A 25,997-nucleotide genomic window follows, 5' to 3' on the forward strand; every position below is an offset into this window, starting at 1 on the left:
ACCACCCTCCTATCCATCTCACCAACCCTATATCTATCCCCATCTGCTCCAGTTTACTGATTAGGGTTCTATGTGGTATCCTATCAAAAGCCTTGGCAAGGTCCAGTAGTATTACTGTAAATCCATTACCCCTATCCAGTTCAGCCGTCACTGTGTTATAAAACGTGAGCAAGTTACTGAGGCATGATCTACCCTTCACAAAACCATGTTGTCCCCCATACAATATCCCATTTTTATCTATCCAATCCTGTATTCTTTTCTTGACTAATTTCTCTAAGACTTTGACAATGATTCTTGATATGCTAATCGGTCGGTAATTTACAACAGCAGTCTTGGAACCATCTTTATGCAGTGGAACTATTTTCCCCTCTTTCCACCCCCTCGGGACTAACCCAGACCCGAGACTCAAATTAAACAAAATGGTCAGGGGTACTGACAGTTCTTTAGCTGCTTCTCGTACAACACGAGCTTATATACCATCCAATCCCACAGATGTATTGACTTTGAGGTTATGCAATAGACTACTCACCTCCACTTCATTCACCACAATTCCCGTATAATCTACTGGTACATTCGTTTCTGCAATGTCACCACCTGGATGATATATTCTTGCAAAGTGCTCACTCAGTAACTCAACTATATCAACTGATTCAGTTACCTCCCTACCATCGGCATTCTTTAATTTTCTTTAATTTTGCCATGTACATTTTTCCTTTTACTTGCTACATATCTAAAAAACTGTTTAGGATTCTCTGTAGCCTGCATGGCCAATGTTCTTTCGTAATCCTTTTTTGCTTTTCTTAACACACTCGTTACCCTTCTGGCCTGCGCTTTATACTGTTCGTGTACCTGCCAGTCACCTTTCTCCTTAAATTCCCTCCATAGTTGTTTCTTTTTTAGCAGCTCAAGCTTAATGGTGTTATTCATCCATTTAACCCCTAGTTGATTTATTATTCGGACTCTAGGTATACAGTCAGCCACTGCTTCATGCAAACACTTCTTAAATACCTCCCATGCCCTATCGACTTCTAGTTCTTGCAGTTGTACATGCCATGGCACTGAACTAATCAAACTCCTAAGCTTGTCATACTTTCCAGCCCGATAATTCCACATGTACCCTGTCTTAATTGAAAATTCTACACCTTTAGCCACCTCCTAAGTCAAGACCCTATGATCACTCTCACCGATTGGTGGCAATGTGGTCATATTTGTTACAGCCAAATCCTCAGATGTAATTACTAGGTCAAGCACTCTCTGACCCCTAGTATTTTCCATTACATGCTGTCACAGATAGTTATCCCTTAATAACCGCATAAAATCCAATTCCTTCCTCCCGTGTGTCCTCTCCTCACTCCAATCAATGCGACCATAGTTGAAATCTCCCATAATAATCACCCTCCTTCCACTCATTTCTTCTATTTGCTTGTGCATACTGTCACCACCATCTTTTCCATCACCTGGTCTATAGCAGCACCCAATTGTATATTTAGTTCTGCTAGCCACAATCTCACACCAAATGGCCTCAAATGTGCTCTTTTCTCTATCCTGCAATTCAACTTCTATTCTCCTTGGCTGGAGCTCATCAGCTATCATCAACAATACTCCTCCCCCCATTTTATTCTCCCTGTGATTCCTGAACACACTATACCCATCACATTCAATCCCACTAGCTATATCATGTACAGTCAGCCATTTTTTCACTAATACCAATAACCTGTGGTCTGGAAGTGCCAACCATGGCCAAAAATTCTTCCTTCTTGTTCCTAATACTCCTAGCATTAGTGTACATGAATTTAAGACCCCAATTAGCCCCAACCCTACCTTGATGCCTTATATTAACTATCCCACTCTGATTTGTTGTCCTTATTTGCTCGGGCATATTATATTCATTCTTACATTCAAATGCCTCCCTAAGGACTGTATATCTACTCCCCCCCCCTTAATAAATCTAGTTTCCCTGAATTTGCACATCCACCACATTCAGCAACACTTTCTCAAGTCTTCTTACACTGTAACCATTCAAATGCAAGCCATCCATCTTATATAGATCCTTTCGCCCATCGAACTCACTCCACACGTCCACAAATTCCACACCACTCGTCATACATAACCCATGCATAAAGTCATTTGCAATTATGGTCCTCCTTTTAAACATTTCACTGTCATACCGTGACAGAAGACTAATCATTCTAACTCTCTCACTCTTTTCTTTTGCTGCCTCAAACAATTCATTCAGGTCTTCTATCATTTCCATTTTGTCTCCTTTCAAATCATTCGTACCTGCACAACAATCATTTCTTTCACCCTTTCCTTTTGCTCTCTAATAGACTCAGTTACATCCTATATATATATATATATATATATATATATATATATATATATATATATATATATATATATATATATATATACATATATATATATATATATATACAGTACTTCCTTAGCTCTGTTCCTGGAAATATAAGCATGTCCTTATCCTTAGGTTTTCATTGTCTCTGTGTTGGGTCGGAAACAAATTGGCTTACGGATAGTGAGTCAGCCCTTTTTCTGACACAACAGAAGGGAGTGTTGAATAGCTGTTGCACTTTTAACAGATTTAGAAGAGAGTGTGGGGAAGGGAGAATTATCTGTACTAATTCTTATAAACATTCACCATGAAAAAATCTGCAGAAAATACAAACAGCAAAACAGAATGTCTTTTAAAGAGAGCAGAGTGAATTGGTAAAAGATGAGTCATTAAATCAAGTTAATTGCTCTTTTCTGTACTGAGACAAGCATTTTTAGGAAGCTCTTAGAAGAATTACCCCAAATGTGAAAAAAAGTATTCCATAGTTTATGGAATTTTATATAAGTTTTAAAAGTGGTATACCGTGAGTAGACATATCGATACAAAATTAATAATGGAAAAAACTCGTGTACAAAGATTATTTAATAGTATAATTTTCACCTGTGTGTAACAGGCATCTTCAGTACATTACGCTCAAATTAAACAATAACTGACAATTCCAAAAAGCGCCACCTAAGTAGCTGTTGTAAGATAACTAAAAAGGTCAATAACTTTCCTTTATTGACCTTTTTTTTATTGTATTTATTTTTTATTATTTTTTATTTTTTTTAGGAAAGTTTTTGACCTTTTTAGTTATCTTACAACAGCTGCTTAGGTGGCGCTTTTTGGAATTGTCAGTTATTGTTTAATTTGAGCTTAATGTACTGAAGATGCCTATGACACACAGGCAAAAATTATACTATTAAATAATCTTTGTACGTGAGTTTTTTCCGTTATTAATTTTGTATTGGAATTTTATATAGTTCAGAGGTAACATAATGCCTTGAATGAAAGAGGAAAAAACCTAACATTTTGGATGCTGAAGTGGCAATATTTGTAATATGGTTATGTCTGTCTAGAGAAATTTAAAATGCGAGCAATCTCAGGAAGTTCCATCTCATCTTGTCTAGTGATTTGGGTTTGCCAAAAGTAATATTTTTATTGCTTAAGGCTTCCATGCAGTCAGAGGCCTCATTATGGAAGGCCTGTGACCACATAGAAGTCCTGGCAACACAAAGTCTATCATACCACTCTTTAAACTCTTTCAATTCTTTGCACTCTCCACCCTATCAAGCAATGTATTCCACAGTCCAACCACCCTCTATGCAAAAATAGTCAGCAATGGTCCACTGTCCTTGCTCCTTCCCCCTTGTTATTCCATACAAAATATCTCCCCAGTGTCAATCCTATAACTATCTCTCAACAGTTTTAAATGTCTCAATCATATCACCACTTCATCTTCTATTCATCAAATTCTGCAGTTCCCTGTATCCTCAGTCTGACCTCATAACTAACATCATACAGTCCTCATATAATTTTTGTTATCCACCTCTGCACTCTCCTTCAAGGTTAATTTATCCTCTTCAAATCCCATTAACCAGATCTGAACACAGTAATTCAAATGTGATCTGATAAACACTTTGCACAATTGAATCGCCACTGGTCTATCTCTGCTAGTCAATATTCCTCTCAATATTACAGTGATTATCTGGATTACCTTGACCACCTGAAAAATATGTCCTTTAAACTACAAATTTCTATCCATCATCACTGTAAGATCCTTTGCCTCTCCCACTCTGGTGAACAGAGTGGGAGAGGCAAAATTTCAAGACCTTACATTTAGTTTCATTAAACTGATATCCCCATTCCTTTACCCATATGTCAAAATTATTCAAATCCTTTTAAAGAGCCACAGCATCAGTACTCTTACTAATAATCCTTTCCAGCTTCACATATCTGCAAACAATTGAATATCTCCCTACAATCCATTGATAATGTCACTGACATAGTGGTCTTAGTACTGTGGTATCTCACTTGTGACCTGCTTCTTTGACACAGCTCCTTCATACACAACTGTCAAGTATCTGTTACACAGCCAGTCCAATCCAGTTCACTAACATAATATCTAAACCCCGCATGCCATAACTTAAATATCAGCTTACATGTGTGGCACTCTAATTCCTTTGTAAAATAAAAATAAATTAATTAAAAGGAAGTATATGCCTTCCCTTCATCAACAACTCTTGTTACATTATTATGTAACATGCAAATTACTGAAACAAGAGCACTCCTTAACACATCTATGTTGACCCCACTGATAACATTACCTTCATCTACCTAATGCTGTAAAACTCTCAATAGTTTTCTATAAAATCTTACCAACTACAGAAGAAATACAAACTGGTCTACTATAATTTGACACCTATGCTATGGCACTATATTACCCTCCTTCCACTTTCTTGGACATATTTCCCAAAGCCAGACTTTCACTGAAACACCTGGTCAGTAAAGCTGTCAGTTCCCTGGCACATTCTCTTAAAACATAGCAAAATTCCATCCAGTCCCACTACCTTATTGATATCCAGATCACTTAGTATTAGAAACACATTCTCCTTGCACTTCTAAACCTTGAACCATATCTCTCTCTCTCTCTAGTAATAAAACCTACTTTTACCAAATAAAATATTCCAATAAAGTGATCATTAAACAACTCCACTAAGTCAATGCACTGGTCACTCTTGGCTCTCCCATTTTCATCTGACAGCATCATTCTTCCCCAATTATTTCTTGTCCTAACACACAATGAAAGAAGTCCTAATGGTTTTCTTTGGCTTGCAGGGCTAATCTCGTTTGCTGTCTCCATGGAGGATACTGTAATAACAACAATAACACCAAACAGCAATAATATATTTATTATTATTATTATTATTATTATTATTATTATGTTTTTACAGCATTTCTTTCTTTCTGTAGTTGGTAAGAAAGAAATACCAAATGTTAAGAAAAAGTCAATGCATCCTGTGGCTTGCTGAACTCAAGTCCATAGCAGCAGTAAGAAGAAAATTCTCTGCTCATTATAACAAGGAGGCTCCCCTACAGAAATTTAATTAATAACATGATTAAAAAATTAAAAGAAACTGGATCAATTCATAACAAACCCAGATCAGGGAACCTTTCATCAAGGGAAGCAGATGTGGTAGAAGTCGGAAGAGTATTTGACAAGAGTCCTAAGAAATCAGTGCAATGCTACTGCTGAGTTAAATGAACCAAAAACCACAGTACACAGAATTCTAACCAGACTACTCCATAAACATGCTTACAAAATTATGACTATTCAAATGATACAAGAAGAGGATTATCATACCAGGTTGGATTTCTGTCAGCTGATGAAATGGAAAATGACACAGATGTTATTGACATGTCGACTTTTTCAGATGAAGCAACATTCCACATAAGTAGGAAAGTAAACCATCACAATTGCCATATTTGGGGTACAGAGAAGCCTGAGGAAATGTGGCAACATGAAAGAGACACCTCCTAACAGCATAACATTTGCCGTGCGGTTAAGGGCATTGCATTATCGTTCCATTCTTTTTCAATGAGACCACTGTCAGAGGTGAATCTTATTTAGCAATGCTTCAGAATTTTTTTATTCCTGAATTAAAGAGATTAAATCTTATGAATAAAACCATTTCCAACAGGATGGAGCACCCTGTCACTATGTGACACAGGTACAAAAGTTTCTGGATGACACTTTCGCAGACAGGTGGATCGGTAGAGGAAGTGCTCTTATATGGCCACCTCAGTGACCTGACTCTGTTAGACTTTTTTCTTATAGGGTCACATCAAAACAGTCATGCATGCTTCAAAACCTGCTTCTCTTGATGACCTTAAAACTAAAATTACAAACGTAGTCAATGCAGTCACTGCTCAGCAACTACTCACTGCATTCCGGAACTTCAAAAATCGCATACTTACATGCATCACACAAGATGGCGGTCATGTTGAGCACTAATAAGAAACAAATCATTGTAGATAAAACTTAATTACATACTCTTTAAGCCAGGGATCAGCAACCTTTTCAGACTCGCAGGCCATATTCAACTTTTATTTTTAATAATTGGGCCACAAGTGTTTAACTAAGAGAAAATAGTGAGTGAAAAAAAATTTAAATTATAAATTTTTATTATATCAGTCTTAAGAAATACAGAAACATTTGAAGTACGAGATAAGAAACAAGCATGAAAATGAAACTCAATGAAAAATTATCACGTAAAAACAAAGTAATATAGTTTATGCATCACAGTATGTGTCCCTTCTTAATGTGTCTTTTGTGATTGTTTTCCCTTAGCTAAATTATCTATATCCACTTTATAACCTGATGTGTAAATTCGAATTGAAGCATGCAAATGTTCATCAGTTAGTCGAGAAGAAAATTTATTTTTTTCTAAAACTCATGGCAGAAAATGCTTGTTTGCAAATGTATGTGCTTCCATATGCGACTATCATCCAGTTCATTAACCTAATATCTAAACCTGAAGGCCGTAACTTAAATATCAGCTTGTATGTGTGGCACTCTGTCTAATTCCTTTGTAAAATAAAAATAAATAAATTAAAAAGCAGTATATGCCTTCCCTTCATCAACAGCTCTTGTTACATCATTATGTAACATGCAAATTACTGAAATAAGAGCACTCCTTAACGAAAATGCATTCTTTAATGTTTCATTGTGTTGTAATTCCAAAACTTCCATCTGTAGTTGGTTTGGTACGTAATCAATGTCAACATTAAAAGGGTTCAAAAATAATCGCATTTCGATGAAAGTTTTTATGAAAATCCACAAATCTTGTTGAATATTCCGTTTGCAAATCTTCAATAATACCAACAAAAGTTTCCTTTTGTTTGCCATCCAATTGTAGATGCAGATTTGCAACATATATAATGATGTAAATTTTCTTCCATCATATGTTTCTACAACAGACATACTTTGCTTTCAAGAGCTTTTATGTCAGAAAACAGTTCTGCTAGCAATTTATCTTGGCCTACAGGTTCAAATTAAGTTCATTAAGGTACATCATAATATCTACCATAAATGAAAAGGACATAATTCATTTTATCCGATAGTTGTGGGACAGTACTTTCGTGTTCTGTCATGAAAATATCTATTCCTTCAATTAAAAAATCTTTTTAGCACAACACCTCAACTTAACCATCTAACAACTGAGTAGTAGATAATGTTCTTACACTCCAATAAATTTAGTTTAATCCTTTATCAAAGTGTGAGCAAACAAAGTTTGCACCTGAAAATATCTTCAGAACTGGGGTACGGTAGTACAACACCGGGCAACTCATAGCAAAGGTGGACCAAGCTAACATCACTCCTATCTCAGTATCTCCCATAATGCAAAACACATCTCCTTGCAGATATGTATAATGTTATGCATTAAGGGAAGGGCCACAACCCAGACTAGTTTCGACCTTTATTGAGGTCGCTATAGTGGGAGCCAGGCCCAGAAGTGGAGATACCAGGCAGAAGCAATAGCGAGGTCATCTTTACCTATAGGAGTTGCCAAAAGGTGTGCCACCTTTTCATTAAATTACTCTGGATTTAGAGAATAAACTTTTAGAAAATAAAAAAATTTAAAAAATAAAAAATATGTAGAAAATACACTTTCAACATCTTTCTCTAAATCCAGAGTAATCCAGGCCTTCAGTGGGGGCCTGGCTCTCACTGAAGAGACCTGAATAAAGGACGAAACTAGCCTGGGTAGTGGCCCTTTCCTTAATGCATAACAATATACATATCCGCAAGGAGATGTGTTTTGCATTATGGGAGATACTGAGATAGGAGTGATGTTAGCTTGGTCTACCTTTGCTATGAGTTGCCCAGTGTTCTACTACCTTACCACAGTCCTGAAGATATTTTCAGGCACAAACTTTGTTTGCTCACACTTGGATAAAGGATTAAACTAAATTTATCATAGTCTAACCAAGTGAAAAATAAACTTTCAACGTCCTTACGCTCCGATTCTATTTCTATCAAGAATTCTTGAAGTTGGCGGTGTTTCAGACCATTGCATCAGATGTAATTTACAGTTGATATCACAATATCCATAACGTCTTTCATTGATGATAAAATTTTGCAACAAAGTGGTTCCTGATGAATGATGCAATGGAACACCATTTGGATTATCATAACCTAAATTCTGTAATTCCGCACAAATTCGACCTACTACATTGGTGTTAGAGACACACACACATATTTCTTCCACCATCAGTTGTCACACTTTTTAATTTTTTCCAGTCCAATTCTAAAGAATCAATAGTTTCTTTTACTTTTATGAACAAATCATTGCCAGTTGTAGTACCTTTTAAACTACACAACTGACCAATTCTTCATGAACATTAAAGTCATTATCGATGCCCTGAATAAACATCATTAACTGTGCAGTGTCTGTTACATTAGTACTTTCATCCATTGCCAGAGCATAACAATCAAATGATTTTGCTTTAAATTTAAGCTGCTCAAATAAATTGGTACGGATTTCTTCTACTCACCTTGTACAAGACCCGGCAGATAAACTAATATCTTGAAATAACATCTTCTTTTCTTGGCATTTTTGTTCAATTACAGCTAATAAACATCGTTTAATAAATTTTGAATCTGTATAAGGCCTTCCTTCTTTCACAACCAGTTCTGCTATGACATAACTAGCACAACAACCGATTCATTATGAATATTTTGTTTCTTAAATATGTTTTTCTGAGGAGTCAAAGAAACTTTTAATTTATTAATTTGATTTTTTCTAAGTTCACAGTTCAAATCCTTGTATTGGCTTTCATGTTTCTTCTCGTAATGACGTATGATATTATATTCTTTCATAACAGCAACACTTTTATGACAAATAAGACAAAGGGCTTCCCCCCATTTTCAATAATGTACCTGCTGTTCCATTCATCATTAAACCTTCTTCTTTCATCTGCAATTTTATGTTTTCTTGAACCCATTTTTAAATTATTTTTAACAAATATATATCCTCTGAAAATAATAGTTGATGTTATTGAATTATATTAAAAGATGGACCAGGGAACGCGACTACAAAAGTGCACCAAAATCTCAGTTGTCGTTGGATGAAGACATCTTTGTTATCCCCACTCATGACTCACATAGTTGACTTGCGCCAAGTTGCACGGCATTATCACGAAGTATAGGTATAAAATTATTTTTAATTTATTATTCATATTATAAACTGAATTATTTAAATAATTCAACATACAAGCCACATGCCATGTAAGTATGGTCAACCTTTTATGGGCAGCCAAAATGCACGTTTGGACTGCATGCAGCCCGTGGGCTGCCAGTTGCTGACCACTGCTTTAAGCTATTACATACTATAAATCTGTAACTTTTATAATGTTGGACCTATTAAAGTTTAAAACTGCACTAAGAATTATGGCACACCCTGTATATATCTAAGCAAACATTATTAGCTATTGCAGGAGACAGACTGTAAATTTTGCATTCTATGTTGGTCATAATTTCTAGTTATCATTATTACCTGACACCTCTAGGGAGTTCAAAGACTCATTGAGGGAGGGCACCTATTTACAACTCTTTCTCTCCACCACTCACAATCCACTAACTACAACAAACTGCAATTATCATCATCATCTACTCCAACGCCATCTACCGTCCACCACTAGTATTTTCACAGACAATCACAAACATCCGTGCCCATGGTGGGATTCGAACTCGCAGCCTTTTGGTGGGAGACCAGATACGTTAACCACTCGGCCAACCAAGCCAGCAGTTTTGGTACATGTCGCAATGTAATTGCAAAGTCATGATATTGAATAAGAGTTCTAGCAGCTTCTCTGAGCAACTGTAGTGATAACTTTATAACCATGCAATTTCAACAAAGTTGAGGTCAACACATAGTACGATGAGGGATTTCAAAATGCTTATTAGTTCTTCATGTTCATCCATTCATTTCATATGGTGATTCAATGGCTGTGAGCCCTTTTACGGAGAGGTACGGCACCACCTCAATCCCCCTTATTTTTATCTGCACTTGGGACTGGCATAGCTGACAATTCAGACCTATGGCTGGAGGGATTGTCTTAAGTATTCCTGACTGTATCCATGTGTGTTCACGGGGCTAGTTTTCCTGCTTGCAGGATGAAAAACCCCAGATAAACTGGTGGAAAAACCCTGCTGTCCATGCTCAAGACCAGCTAACTTGGCTATGGCTGAGGAAGATCCTTAAGCTCCTCAAGTCGTCGACAGGAATCAAACCTAGGACACTCCTTCTCCAGGCGTATGGTTGCGAAATGCATAGCCACTAGGCTAACCATGTGGACTTCTTCATGTTGAGAGAGAGAGATGACAGTTTAATGTATTTTGTGAGCACCATGTAAGTAGCAATAATTTGCTTTAGCTAATTAGAATTTTTGGCCAAAGCAAATTGGAAAACTTCTAATCAGCCAAAGTATATACAATATACTTTGACTAATTAGAACTTTTCCTTCAGTTTTAGAAACACAGAAATCACATTAGTGTTTAGACAATGTTAATTTTTTTTTCAAATGTACTATCGATGAGGTTCACTTTTACTTGGAAGGAAAAATCTACAGACAGATTAATGAATGATACTGTAAGAGGTCCCCCCCCCCCAACCTTACTTGCTAATTTTTACATGGACCATTTTGAGAATATAGTACTTAGCACCTACTTTCAAATCTTTAGAGTGACTGCACTATGTAGATGATATGCTTGACATCTGGCCCGCACGGACAAGACATCATACTATTTTATATTAATATCCTAAAATCCATTTCACAATAGAAAAATAATCAAATAAATGCTTGCTCTTTTTTGGCACACAAGTCAAGCATCTTGTAGATGGTTCACTATCATTTTCTATTCATAGAAAGCCAACAAAGAGGAAGATACTCATAAAACAATCACATCGTCATCCAGCCGAACAGTATGCAATCTTCAAAATGCTAACTCAGAACCATGGCTATTTGTTCTAGTGATACAATCCTTGCAACAAACCTCAACTACCTCTGCAACACTTTTTTCTGACAATGGCTACAACTCCCACAAAACTGATAAAATACTACATGCAGCACCTTACCTTTCCCCTTCCAGAACACACAAACCAAAGTTAATATTTCTATCCCACATACACTGCTTGGATAAAAGTCAACGAACACCATAGTGTGTGGAACAACCAGCCATGGCTTAATAAGAGGTACATCTTAATAAGATGTAGGACCTTTCTACAAGCAATGGGAATTGTGGACCATTCTTCCTCTTGGCATGTAATGAAGTCCTTGACTGTTGTAGGGCAGATGCCCCTTGATCCCGCTTGACACTTCAGTTCATTCCATGGATGTTCAATTGGCCTACACAGAGATCAGGGCTCTGTGTAGGCCAGTCAAGTGTGGTGATGTTCACATCCATAAATCATGCAGTTACAGCAGTCTTATGACACAGCACATTGTCTAGCTGAAGGAGTTAGACAATAGTAAGGCTCATAGAAATGCCATAAAGTAGGAAGCATTGCATTGTTTAGAATGTTCAGATATTTCTTGGAGTTCAATGTTTGTGGACATTGAAACATTGAACACCACAAACAAAGGTCTGAGCCAAACCAGGAAAAATAGAACTGATCTCCAAATTTCATAGTTGGGGTCATGTGCACTGGTAAGAGATGTTCACTGGGCATCTGTCACACCCACATCCATCCATCTTCTTGGTAGAGGATGTAGCGTGATTCATTACTTCATAACACAGCTTTCCAGCTTCCACATTCCACTGTACAAACTCTTTGCACCACTGAATGTTGGTTTGGGTAATGTGGGGTTGCATATTGTGGTCTTACCATGGAAACCCAGTTGTGAGCATTAGTTCTGAATGTTTTTGTGAAGATTCATGTTCTAGTCGATGCCCAGAACTCTACATTCAACATGTCAGTCAACAAATGACAATTTTTACACATTATCCTACTTAGCACCCTATAGTCATGTTCGGTCGGTGCGGTGGGTCATCCACTGAAGGTACTACTTGCAGTTGATTCCCTGTGTTTTCTTCTCAGTATGATACCACTGACCTGGGATGGCTCAATTTGTCAACAGTTTGCCAAAAAGATAGGCATGCAACATGACATGCTCTCACAATGCTTCTTTCAAACTCCATCACCTCCCTTCTCTCAGCCATTTCACCTCGAAACAGTTGCATTGACATGGGGGCATCATATTCCTCCAATTTATACTGACTACAAACACATGACTTGTTACATAACATAATGCACCCTGCCCATGGGTGTCTATTAACTTCTTTCCAAGCAGTGTATACTTACTGCTGGTTGCAGATCAGATTACACTTGACAAGAAATTATATTCTTGTCGTATCTTTTTGTTTGTTAACTTCATGTGTTCTTCTGGCCATTTCTGTTTTGAGGGATGAAAATCCTGAGTTTCCAGTAGGGGGGGGAAACCCTTCCACCTCCATCTTGCTGGCCTGGTTGGCAGAGTGGTTAGTGTATCCACTCTCTAGCCAAAAGGCTGCAGGTTCGAATCCCGCCATTTGTGATAGTCTATGGAAATACTACTAGTGGTGGTGGACGGTAGATGCCATTGGTGTAGTTGCAGTTAGTTGTAGTTGATGGATTGAGAGTGGTGGAGACAGAGAGCTGTAGAGTAGGTGCCCTCCCTCGATGAGTCTGTGGACTTCCTGGAGGTGTCACATAATAATAATATAATAATCTTAGACTAAAGATCAGAACCATACTGCAAAAAGTTTGATAGCAGAAAACCACTGTCAAGTGCCAAAAAAGATGATAAGTATGAATAAAGTGGTGATAACACTGTTTTGTTAGGCACTGATTAGGTCACATCTTGATTTCTGTGCACAGATCTGGTCAGTTGGATATCTGCATGATAATGAAGCATTAGAAAAGGGGGGAGGATATATAGAGACCTCAGAAGTGAGTGACTCAGAGTGTCTTGGGACTATAAAATGATGAGTTTGAGGACAGAATTAAGAATTGTGCTTTTGCAGATCTTGGCAGGTAGCAGGAGGAAAGGTAATAAGATTTAATCATGTAAGTTAGTGAGATGAACTTATCAGAAATAGGACACTGCATTGGATACTAGGCAGTGGAAGAATGAACAGTTATTCCTGGAAGTTGTATGAGGGTTGTGTGATGGAATTAAAAGTAAGCTTTGCATTGACGGAATAGGTGATGCATTGCTGAAATAGGTGGATGCACCAATGCTGAATAATGCTTTCAAGATATCGTATGATAGGTGTAATCTGTATATAGAGAGAGTATGTTTGTAGTTAGTCTTGTTAATTTATAGAGGATTAGGAATAAAACTAATCTGTAGAGAGTGTTTGACTTCTCATAGCGAGTTTAGTAACTTCATGGAAGTCTAGAAATAATACTAATGTTAATAATGAAAGCTAGCAATATCTAGCTTTCATTATTAATAAAAAAACAAACTACAGCTGATTAAATGCAACTCCTAAAAGAAGATTCACTCACCACCATGAATGATATTCACTCGGTAATCTATTTTAAAAATGGATGATTCATTAACACTATTGGATTTAAATATGATTTTCAGCACATCTCCACTGGGTGACAGTTGAAGACTTTCATTGTGGATATCACAGAGTGTTTCCAGAAGTGTTGAATCTAAATTATAAGAAATAAAAATTTTAAATAAAATATCTGTTTTTTTTTCAATAAAGATTAATGCAGTTAGCAGATAAAATATGTTAACCACTAGTCTCTACTATCAAAAAAAAAAAAAAGATATCCAAATTAAAGAAAACAAATCATTAGTACTTGAAACGCTCAGCTAAGAATATATATTTTTTTAATGGTAATTGTTAACAGAAAATATTTCTAGAATTTACTGTGCTCATGCTTTAGTCCCATGAATAAGTTGAACATTGGAAACAAAGTATAGCATGTGTTTCTTTGAAAGCTATGCAAAGCATTATTTATATGAATATATATAATGGAATAAAGTAACACATATCTAATAAATAAAGGTGTTATTTTTGATTACCAGTAACAGATCTCACATCATTTTATTATCATTATTATTAGATTTCCATGGCATCAAAACCTTATCTGAGGTAGTCCTCACTGTCAAACACAAAGTTTCTCAAACAAAGTCTTAAACCTGTTCACTATATCCACATTCACCATGCACTCTCAGGCAATGCATTTCACTCACTCACCACTTTCCATCATCATACCTACTCTTCTGCTCCATGTTCACATCCACTTTATAATACTTCCAAGGAGATGGTCAATTGTTCTACACTTGTCCCCCTTTTCTACATTAATCTGGTACAAACCCTTCGCCAACTTGTATATCTCAATCTTATTACCACCTCCTCTGCCTGCCTACCTACTAGGCTCAGCAGATGGCATTTCTTCATGCTATCTTCATATCCAGCAAGCTGACACTGTCTTAGTTATTCTTCTCTAGACCCTTTCAAAAATCTTTTCATCTCACTGAAAAGCAGTTAACTAATTCTGTAGTCACATAATAGTCCATATTGTTAAATTGTGAATGAAACTATGTTGTGTAATTTATTTTTTTCATTCACATTTAACATTGCTTATTATATATTAATCATGATTTGTATAAAAATTATTTATTATTCCTTAATTAAGGATTACTATTTAAATATTTATTCTAAACTTAACCTACTATTAATTTATTAAACAATAATATGTGTAGAATTTATGATAACTAAAATATATATATGATGTAACGAAAAGTATTATTATAATTAATTCTATATGCAATGAAAAAGCTGAATAAGTAGCTCAAATATTCTGTTTATTCTTATTTGTGAAAATTTAATGTTATGTAATCACTTATGTAAGAGTAGAGCGTTGTATTACATTAGCGAAATATTTACGTTCATGCGTTGTCATGGAGACGCATGAAATAAACAAGCATGAGTCGAAGAGTGCGTGACCTTGGAACCAAAAAGGAGAGGAAAGATATTATATAGGGAGATAAGATTTTTAATTAGAGAGAAGAGAGGAAGTTTTTGCGGAGCGGAAAGGAAGGTAGGATACAAGCAAAGGAAGTGGAAGAAAATTATAAGTTCTCTAGGGCAGAAATTCATGAGAATAGTGTTTAGAAGTGAGCCAAAACATAGTGAATCATATACTTAGCTGCAAGTGAAGTCAGCTGTGTTGTAAAGGAAGATTAATGCCGTAACCGGATGAATAGAGAACTGGACATTCAATGCAAAATTCTGATTAGTTCCAGTTAGTCTAGGATTACGTCTTAATTCTATGTTGCCCTGAGAAGAATTATATTGAGATTAACTAGTTTGAGAAAAGTAAACAAAGAAAGATATCAGTGCCTTATTGATGTGTTTTTTTTAGAGTAGTGAAGCGCGATTAACAGTAGTTCAGTTAAAATCGTTGAAGAATTTTTATTAATGTGTTCCGCTAACGTAAATAAGTTAATTCATAAGTGTGCTCACAATTAATAGATGTATTGAAGATTGTATCTGGTAAGAGTAGTCATACTTGTTTGTTTATTCTAACATTAACATATCTTCGAAGTTCAAGGTCCGAAATAAGATTGCTTGGAATAATGTCTACCTTGATTAGTGCCTGCTGTGAATTTAAACATTAAGTACAACTGATAGATGTGTGCAGACTGATCAAATGAGAAGTTTTGTTTTATTAACTTGAATTAGGAAAATTTATAATTTTGAAGCAGTGAATTGTATGTTCAAGTTTAGAACATTGAATTGGAATGAGTGACTTAGCAAGATGTATTAAGTTATTTGTATTGTTTCATTTAAAAGTAGAATTCATGTATTTGCTATATATCGTATATTAAATGTTTTATTTTGTTAATCTAAATATTGTGTTTGCCTGAACTCTCTTTTATTGCACCGTTCATAAAATATTCGAATCTTGCAGGAACCCCAAGTGGAATAGTAAATAATTCGGCCTAAATAAATGAGGAGACTGCTAACTTAATTAAGAATTGATCCTACTATTTTATATAGACTAATCTAAAAAATAGGGTGGCGCAGTATAATTATAAATTTCCCTACTTTTGGATCGGTGATCAATTTGCAATTAGTTGTTATATTGATAAGAGTGACTTGAACCAAGATGGCGGATTTAGAACATAACATGAAAATAGAACGTCACGACAATATGTTCAAGGCCTTAATGTGGCCATAGTTCACAGTACAACTATGGCCATTTTACTGTTATTTGCCAATGTCTGTCTATTCATCGATGTCATAATCTATTGTGTTAGCCTCATAATCCTAACATTGTGGCCCCTAATTTCAGAACTTATTCACAGGTTCCTTATTTCATTGATTTCCACAATTTTATACATTAAATTCTAACCTATCCCTCCAAGTGCAAAACCTTACACTTCTCAACACTGAATCTGCAGACCACTCATTGCTCACAGAAACCAGACTATTCAAATCTTCCAGGAAGTCACATCTTTCACGCATCATATTCCCTTCCCATAATACTGTGTGTAAGTTGACCAACCAACCTCTCATGTATAGGTCTAACATAACATAACATTAACATTACATTACATTACATTACATGACACGACACGACACGACACATGCACGCACGCACGCACACACACACGTTATTAAAGATGTGCTGGACAAGAGGATGCACAAGATATGTTTTACTGGAGGTAGAATAAGTAGAGTGATTGAGGCATTGGATATGAGAAGTAAGTGAGCTAAAGAGTTGGTAGTTGTAATAGGCACAATGACTTGGCTGCGGACAAAGAACACGTTAGATTGGACATCAGCAGGTTGCTTAGATGGATAAAAGAGAAGAGTGTAATAGGAAAGGTAGTAAGCATGTTGCATAGGTATGAAAATGGTGAGATGAGGCAGAGAGCAAGAATTATGAATGATATGTTAGCAGAAATGTGTGAGAAGAAAGGAGTGCAGTTTGTTAATGTGTGGAATGAGTTTGAAGGACGAAGTGAACAGCATAAGAGTGATAGACTGCATTTGAGTGGTTTTGGTGTGAGTCGCTTGAAGAGATTGCTGCTGGACAGAATTAAGACTTCTCTACGTGATAGATAGAGAAGGGAGCGGCAGAGAATGAATCTGATCAAGTGGGAAGCGATGTGGAAGAGCAGGAGAGTAAGACAGGGGAGATTGAAGAGGTAGTTATGAATGAAGAAGTGAGCGGCATGAGTATAGAGAATGAGAGAACGAGTATGCAAGACCAACAGCTTAAACAGGGAGGCTCAGGGTGGACAGGGGGACACAGTGTGAGAAAGATGGATGTGAATGCATGTATAGACAGGAAAGGAAGAGGATGACCTGGGATCAACAGAAAACAGTTGGATTTGAAGAAGGTTCTAAGATAAATAAGGAGAAATGGAAATGGCTTGAGTTGAGCATGGAGAAATCACATTGAATGAGTGGTATCAGTGGAATTAGCTATAGATCCAGGAATGAGCTGCTGTTTGTATACAAATGCTAGAAGTGTAAGAAACAAGGCAAATCAAATAGTTGCATTAATTGAGTCTATTCACCCAAAAATTGTTGGAATAAATGAGACATGGTTGGATGAGGACTACATTCTGACAGGAATATAAATGGAAGGGTATGATGTGTTTCATGAGTATAGAAAGACTAAAAAGGGTGGGAGGAGTGCTATTGATGATAGAGAAAGAGTTATGTCTATACAAAGTAAAAATGCAAGAGGGAAATAGTGCCAATGGTTGTGAGGCATTATGATGTGAGATAGAGATGAATAGAATGAAATACTTGGTTGGATGTTGTTATAGACCTGGTAAAGGGGGTGGTATTGACTATGAAATGTATAATCAAATTAGCCAAGCAAATAAGAAAAGGGTGATCATTATCAGCAATTTTAATTATGGCAATATAGACTGAGATAATGACACAGCAACTGGAAGTAAAGAAAATGAATTTCTTGAGTTTTTGAGGGACAACTACCTCAGACAGTATGTAACAGAGGACACATGAGGATTGTGGGTCTTGTATTTGATGATCTCATCAGAGGATGTAATTATAAATGAGATTCCAATTAGCCTCAATTGGTGAGAATGACCATGAAGTGATTACCTGGGTGGTTGCCAGCAGTGTGAGGATCTCTGTGAGAAAAGGATATATGTGGAACCACAAGGGGGGTGGGGGGATTATGAAGAGCTCAGGAACAGCTTGCAGGTGTAGCATGGAATGAGGAGTTAGCTGGAAAAGAGATCAGTGCAGCTTGGGGAATTTTCAAAAACTATCTAGTAGATGCAATGTCTAAATGTATTCCAAGGGTGAGAAGATTAAATAAGGTAGGTGTGAAATGGATGAATGAAGAGATTAAGCATGCAATGCAGAGGAAGAAGTGCATTATGGAGGCAGCATAAGAGAAGTAGTAATAACCAGTTCCATGAGTATTACAAAGACCAGGCAAGGCAGGTGACCTGGTTGGTAAAGGTAGCAAAAGTGAAGTATGAGCAGCAGTCAACTAATAAAGCCAAAACGAATCCTAGGGAGTTCTTCTGATATGTAGCCAGCAAAAAAAAATAAAAAAAGATTATGGAAGGATGACATTGATTGGAGAAAATGGTATAAGGACAACTGTTGTGGAAGATATAGTGGAGATACTTAATGAGCAGTTCATAAAGGTCTTTTATTCTTGTGAATGTCACGTCATGGAGAGACTGAGAGCAGTTGATGATGGAGAGGAGAGACTGACTGTAAGTGAGCAAGAGGTGTAGGGAGAACTGAGCAAACTTGATGTTGATAAGGCTGTGGGACTTGATAATATATCACTATATATTTGAAGGAATGTTCCAGGGAGTTGACATCTGTCTTGACATTTTTTTAAAATATGAGTCTTGCACTGGGTCGAGTTCAAAAGGAGGGCAAGATTGTGCCACTTCATAAGAGAGGTGATAGAACTCAAGCATCAAATTATAGGCCTATCTGTGTGTCAGGTGTTGTACTTAAGTTGTTGGAGAAGCTAGTGAGAACTGGGATCCAGAATTGGGTTGACAACAATGGTATTATCTTTGATGGACAGCATGGATTTGCTAAAGGGAGGTCACGTTTTTGTAATCTACTTACTTATTACAATATGCTGACAGCTTCCTTGGATAGAGAAGAGGGATACACAGTAGTATACTTAGATTTTGCAAAGGCTTTTGATAGATTACTGCATGATAAGTTGATAGTCAAACTAGAGCAGATGGGTTTGGATATTAGATTAGTGCATTGGATCGGAGACTGGCTTCTGATAGGTATCAGCAAGTTGTGTATGGGGGAGCAATATCCCAGAAGAGAAAGTCACTAGTGGTGTACTTCAGGGGTCTGTTTCAGAGCTATTACTGTTTAACTTGTATGTTAATGATATTAGCGAATAGATGGAGATATTCAATTGTTTGCAGATGATGCAAAGTTGGGACAAACTATGAAGAGTAGAGATGTTGTGGCTTTACAAGAAGACTTGAATAAATTGAGTGAATGGGCTTGGGAATGGGGATGCAAGTTCAATGTTCAAATGTAAGGTTTCAAATAATATGACCTCTCCATTGCTTCTGAATTAGTGTCACCACTTCTGGGTATGCTTCCCACTGATGAGACCTCAATAAAGGTCAAAACCAGTCTGGGTAGTGGCCCTTCCCTTAATGCATAGCATTATACATGTCTGCAAGGAGATGTGCTTTGCATTATGGGAGATACTGAGACAAGGAGTGATGAGAGCTTGGTCCACCTTTGCTATGAGTTGACTCAGTCCTGAACTACTTCAGGTGCAAACTTTGTTTGCCTACACTTGGGTAAAGGATTAAACTAAATTTATTATCGTAAGGTTTTAAAATTTGGGAAACAAAGATGAGATGTAAAATTTATGCTTGGTAAGGATATATTGTCAGAGGTGGAGGAAATAAGAGATCTTGGAGTGATAGTGAATAAGGATCTGAAATTTAGAGGACACATTGCCAAAATTGTGAGGACAACACAAAGACTTCTGGGAATGATACAGAGGAGACTGACTTGCAGAAGTAAGGATATTCTTGTTCCATTGTATAAGGCTTTGATTAGGCCACACATGGACTAATGTGCACAGATTTGGTCACCTGATTTTCAGAAGGATGAAGAGATGTTGGAAAGGGTCCAGAGGTGACTGACTAAGGTAGTTTCTGACCTCTGGAATGTCGAATATAAGGAAAGATTGCTCATATTCATATGAGAAGATGCAATTTACAGTCTAGTGGACAGGAGGGAGAGGGAAGATATGATAGAGATCTTCAAGTTAGTAAGGGTTGTTATAGGATCAATTTTGGAGTGGTTCTACAGAAAACAGTGGGAGATCAGGGGGAGGACAAGAGGTCATCCCTGGAAGCTGTATAAGGAGGGTGTGTGAGAAGTAGGTTTTTTTACATGCAGAGTTGTCAATGATTGGAATGCTCTGCCTGATAGTGTGGTGTCTGCAGAGAATTTGAGTGTGTTTAAGGCACAGTATAATGAGCTGTGTGTGTGTGTATGATAAAAGAACCTCCTAGATGAGTCTTTAACTCCATTGGGTAGTAGTAATAATAATAAGAAGAAGAAAAAGAATGGACAAAAAAATGGAAACAGTGACATGTTTTGATTAATATGTTGTTGGCATCTATAACAGCCTGTATTCTTCAAGGGAGAGACTTTGTCAGTGCTTGGAACTCAACAGGAAGAATTTTACACCATGTGTCTGAGAGAAACTGGATCAGTTTGCCTTTGTTATTTGGAGGTGGGAAACATTGCCTGAGAGCTCACTCCAAAATGTGGTCGGTGGTAGATGGTGTTGTTGTAGATGATGACACTAGTTGCAGTTGTAGTTGGTGGACTGAGTGGTGGAGACAGAGAGTTGTGAAGCAGGTGCCCTCCCTCGATGAGTCCTTGGACTCCCTGTAAGTCTCACGCAATAATAATAATGAAATCAAAAGTTTATTATTGATACATAAACAAAATTATTCATAATTTTGGATACCATTTCATAAATTTATCACACAAATACTAAAATTCTGAAAAATTGTTACTAAGTGGAGAAAGCCAAATCACCTATCTATGCAGTGAGTCTAATGAAGGTCTTCCATTGATTAATAGCATTTACAGATGACATTTTTGGAGACTGGATGTCTGTGCAATAGGAAAATGACTACATCATCAAAGTAGATGATACAACAGCTTAACAAGTAAGACAGTCATTTTAATCAAAGTCTATATGAGGCAACAGTGCTTGTATGATTTTAGTGCTGACTTTTTATGGGTACACACTACACTACACTATAAGCTGTGATGTTAACTCACAGACATTCATTGTTGCTTCCTGTAGAGGAAACAACATTACTAATTTTGCAATAGAGCAGTGTTTCATAAACTTTTAAAAGGGTTATGTAATGCTTGCATATCCTTTTTAAAAATTTTAGTAACACCAGCATATCTCAATTCTCTCTCAGGCAAAGGCCATTTGGGAGAAGTTATAATATTTCGTTCAAACACAAATAATTATAAAAGTATTAATTTTTTAACATTTTTGCTAAAATAAATTACAAACCAAATAAAACATTTTTTAAATTAAATATATTTTATTTATATAAATGTAATAGACACATACTTGAAACAAAACATATGAAATTTGAATTATGAATTATGAGGATCGGCTGAGAGAATGTTGACTGCAGTTTGGTGGATAGAAGGAGAGGTGATATGATTGAGACTTTTAAGCTGTTGAGAGGTAGTTACAGGGTTGACACTGGGGAGTTCTTTCGCTTGGTTGAACAGCATGAAGAAGTGATGACATGTGGCCATCCCTGGAAGTTATGAGAGGAAATTGTGAGCATTCATTTTCAAAGTTATGGATTCTACAACCATGTTAGAATAACTCTTTTTATTATCCTGATGTTTCGATCTTCACCAGCATATCTCAATTCTCTCTCAGGCAAAGGCCATTTGGGAGAAGTTATAATATTTCGTTCAAACACAAATAATTATAAAAGTATTAATTTTTTAACATTTTTGCTAAAATAAATTACAAACCAAATAAAACATTTTTTTAATTAAATATATTTTATTTATATTTAAACTGAAAGCTAGAGAAACAATGATTTGATTACATGCTACTCACTGGCATGACCTCTAATGAAAAAAAAAAAAAAAAGACGAAATCTCGATACTTAACAAAGGTTTAAATCATGCTATAGCACCCAAATCGATAAACAAACTTGAATTTATTTGTAATATTGAAAGAGGCCTAAGATTCATCCCAAATAACATAGCAGAAAAAATACGTTTAGAAACCGCCAACATTTTAAATCATAACAAAACAATAACAAGCAACCTAACTAAATACGAATTAACAGTGATAAAATCACTAAAGTCAAATCCGAACATCATAATAACCAGAGCAGAGAAGGGAAGTGCCACCGTTATCTTAAACCGAACCACTTATGTGGAAAAAATGAATCTGCTGGTCTCGGACAATAACACATACCAATTAGTTAACTATAACTCAACTAATAGAATAAAAAAGAAAACAGAATCTACTTAAGTCAATTACCGCATGGCCGGAAGATACGGTCAAAAAACTATTTCCACACTCCACTTGTCCCCAGAGAATTTATGGGCTACAGAAAATTCACAAAGAAAACACACCGCTAAGGCCTATAGTCGAAGGGATTGATAGCCCAACTTATCACTTAGCCAAAAAATTAGTGGCAACGCTCAAGGAGTTGGTAGGTCATTTCCCCTCCTATATCAAAAACACACAACACTTCATAAATATCATCAAAGGCATTACATTACAAAAAGATGACCTATTAGTCAGTTTTGATGTCTGTGCCCTCTTTACGAATGTCCCAATCAATGACACAATCCTTCTTTTACAGAACAAATTTCCTCCAGATATTATGGCGCTCTTTGCGCATGTATTACGTTCTGGTTATTTTGTATGGTAAAATGCTTTCTACCTACAAAAAGAAGGCACAGCCATGGGCTCGCCATTATCCCCCCCCCCCATTGCTAACTTTTATATGGAACATTTTGAACAACTTGCTTTAGGTTCCTCCCCTTTAAAACCCAAAGTCTGACTTAGATACGTTGATGATGTTTTCATGATCTGGTTTTATGGCCGCCAGACACTAGACACATTCCTTAGCCACCTAAACAAGCAACACAAACGTATACAGTTCATAGCTGAGATTGAAAAACATAACACACTGCCGTTTCTAGATACATTTACCACACGTCTCCCCTCGGGCAATCTTTCCTTCACTGTTTATTGGAAACCGACACATACTGGCCAATATATACACATAAACTCCTACCACCACCCAACACAAAAACTAGGTGTCATTAATACCCTAAAAAACAGGGCTCTGAGGATCTGCTCCAGTGAACAGGCACTGAAAGACGAATTTAAAGTGATCAGCAATACTTTTCAAAAAAATGGATACAGCCAAAACACTATTAACAAAATTCTCTACAAGACCTCAATAAAAAACAAAGACAAACCAGACTACAATAAAACTATAACCATTCCCTACATTAAAGGGACATCAGACAAAATAAACAGAGTACTACAAAAATACAACCTCAAAGCCACCTTTAAACCTCCTGCAAAATTAAAAAGCTTACACAACTCATCTAAAGATCCACTCCCTCCGCTGGCCCACTCTGTAGCATATCGTATTTACTGCACCTGCAACATACCATACATAGGAGAAACAGGACACACAATTCCAATCAGACAAAAAGAACATAAATGACACATCAAATATAATAATTATGGCGAAGCTGGCCATAATTATTATTATCTGATCATGCCCTGAACACCTTACATAGAATTGACTGGAAAAGCACTAGTTGTCTACATCACACTAAAACATGGTATGAACACAAATTTAAGGACGCCTGTGAGATCATTATCAACCACCCCAATCTAAACAACAATGATGGTCTAAAAATCCCATACATATGGAAGGCATATATTCATCCCATGAATCCTTCCTCTCTAAAAACAACTATAAATAGGACTGTAGAAAATTCAGGATCCTAAATCTAAATTGACAACATTAATACTAAAAAATAGGACATCACTGTTAAAGAAAAAATCTGTATGAAACAATGTTTATTCATGTTGTAATTTATGAAATAATTTTTTAAATCAAAAATAACAATTGTAATAATAAAAATAGGACATCACTGTTACTGGAAGGAAAACCATCTGCAAGCAAGAATGTTTATTCATTTGTTGTTTTAAGGATACTTGCGACATAAGACTGAATGATATAATCACGTAATCACAAGAAAGATATTTATTTAACCAAATATTTCGGTATTTCAGAACCTATCGCAAGAATTTTGAAGAAATATGATTTAACAGCTACGTATTCTCCTATTAACAAATTGTCTTCTCAATTTCCTTCTCCTAAAGACAAACGCTCAACTTTATCTCTTCCTGGAGTTTATCAAATTCCTTGCAACTGTGATCTCTCTTACTTTGGACAGACTGGACGTTCTCTTGAAAAAAGAATCCAAGAACATCAATCATCCATTCTTCACAATAAACCTGAAAAGTCTGGTTTGGCTCAACACGGGATTGAAACTGACCACAGCATCCTTTGGTCCAAAACGCGCCTCTTACATAGATCCCGTTATAGGTTCGAACGTTTGTTCAAGGAAAGCGTGGAGGCCTTGCTCCATCATCCCAACCTGAATCGTAATGACTGCATATCTATATCAAAAATCTGGGAAAGCCTAATCAAGATTACCCATTAATTTTTTTTTTTTTTTTTTTTTTTTTTTTTTTTTTTTTTTTTTTAATAGCAAATTCAATCATGTTTCTACTTCAAAATATTTCGTTTCATACTTAGTGATATAACATCACGCGGCATGTTCTAATTTCAACGATCTATTGTTAGTATTCTAGCTTGTATATTTTTTAAACTGTTCTTGTAATACCACCGACGATGGTCTGCTATTTCCAGACCGAAATATTTGGTTAAATAAATATCTTTCTTGTGATTACGTGATTATATCATTCAATGTTTATTCATGTAATCATAAATTAAATCTAGCTTGATGTAATTTTTTTTTTTTTCATTAGACATCGTGCCAGTGAGTAGCATGTGATCAAATCATTGTTTCTCTAGCTTTCAGTTTGAAATGTAACGTAGCTTGTCTTATATATTTATGTATGCTCTAGATGATGATCTTGATACGAAGATCAAAACGTCAGGATAATAAAAAGAGTTATTCTAACACGGTTGTAGAATCCATAATTTCGAACATGAATGCTGATCACCATGTAACACTAAAAGAAAGGAAACTGTGAGCAAGAAGGTGAGGAGTGGTTTCTTTGCATGGAGGGTGGTTAAACCATGGAATGCACTGCCTGATAGAGTGGTGAGAGCAAGAACAGTCAATGAGTTTAAGGAGTGGTATGATAGACTTTGTGTTTCCTAAGAGGGACCTCCCACGATGAATCTTTTGACTCCATGGAGACCTGAATAATAATAATAAAATTTTCAATAATAAAAAAAGGTTAATGAAGTGATTGAAATTGTTTCTGTTGAGAAGAAGTTAGTTTAATGAAATTGATTA

The 25,997-nt window shown here is 36.3% G+C and overlaps 1 protein-coding gene across 3 annotated transcripts in view; it reads right to left on the reverse strand.

Annotated features, from left to right (window-relative positions):
- The window catches only part of LOC150106547 (mannan-binding lectin serine protease 1-like), a 320,574-nt gene that overhangs the window by 84,219 nt on the left and 210,358 nt on the right, over positions 1–25,997 (reverse strand). For all 3 annotated transcript variants that reach the window (XM_090393193.1, XM_090393192.1, XM_090393194.1), the window contains one exon: positions 13,885–14,037. In XM_090393193.1, the coding sequence (XP_090249319.1) occupies positions 13,885–14,037 (153 nt within the window). The remainder of the gene's footprint in view (positions 1–13,884; positions 14,038–25,997) is intronic.

The sequence above is a fragment of the Typopeltis vanoorti genome, chromosome 5, assembly GCF_054136105.1.
Source record: "Typopeltis vanoorti isolate ZY-2024b chromosome 5, IOZ_Tvanoo_1.0, whole genome shotgun sequence".
Lineage (NCBI taxonomy): Eukaryota > Metazoa > Arthropoda > Arachnida > Uropygi > Thelyphonidae > Typopeltis > Typopeltis vanoorti.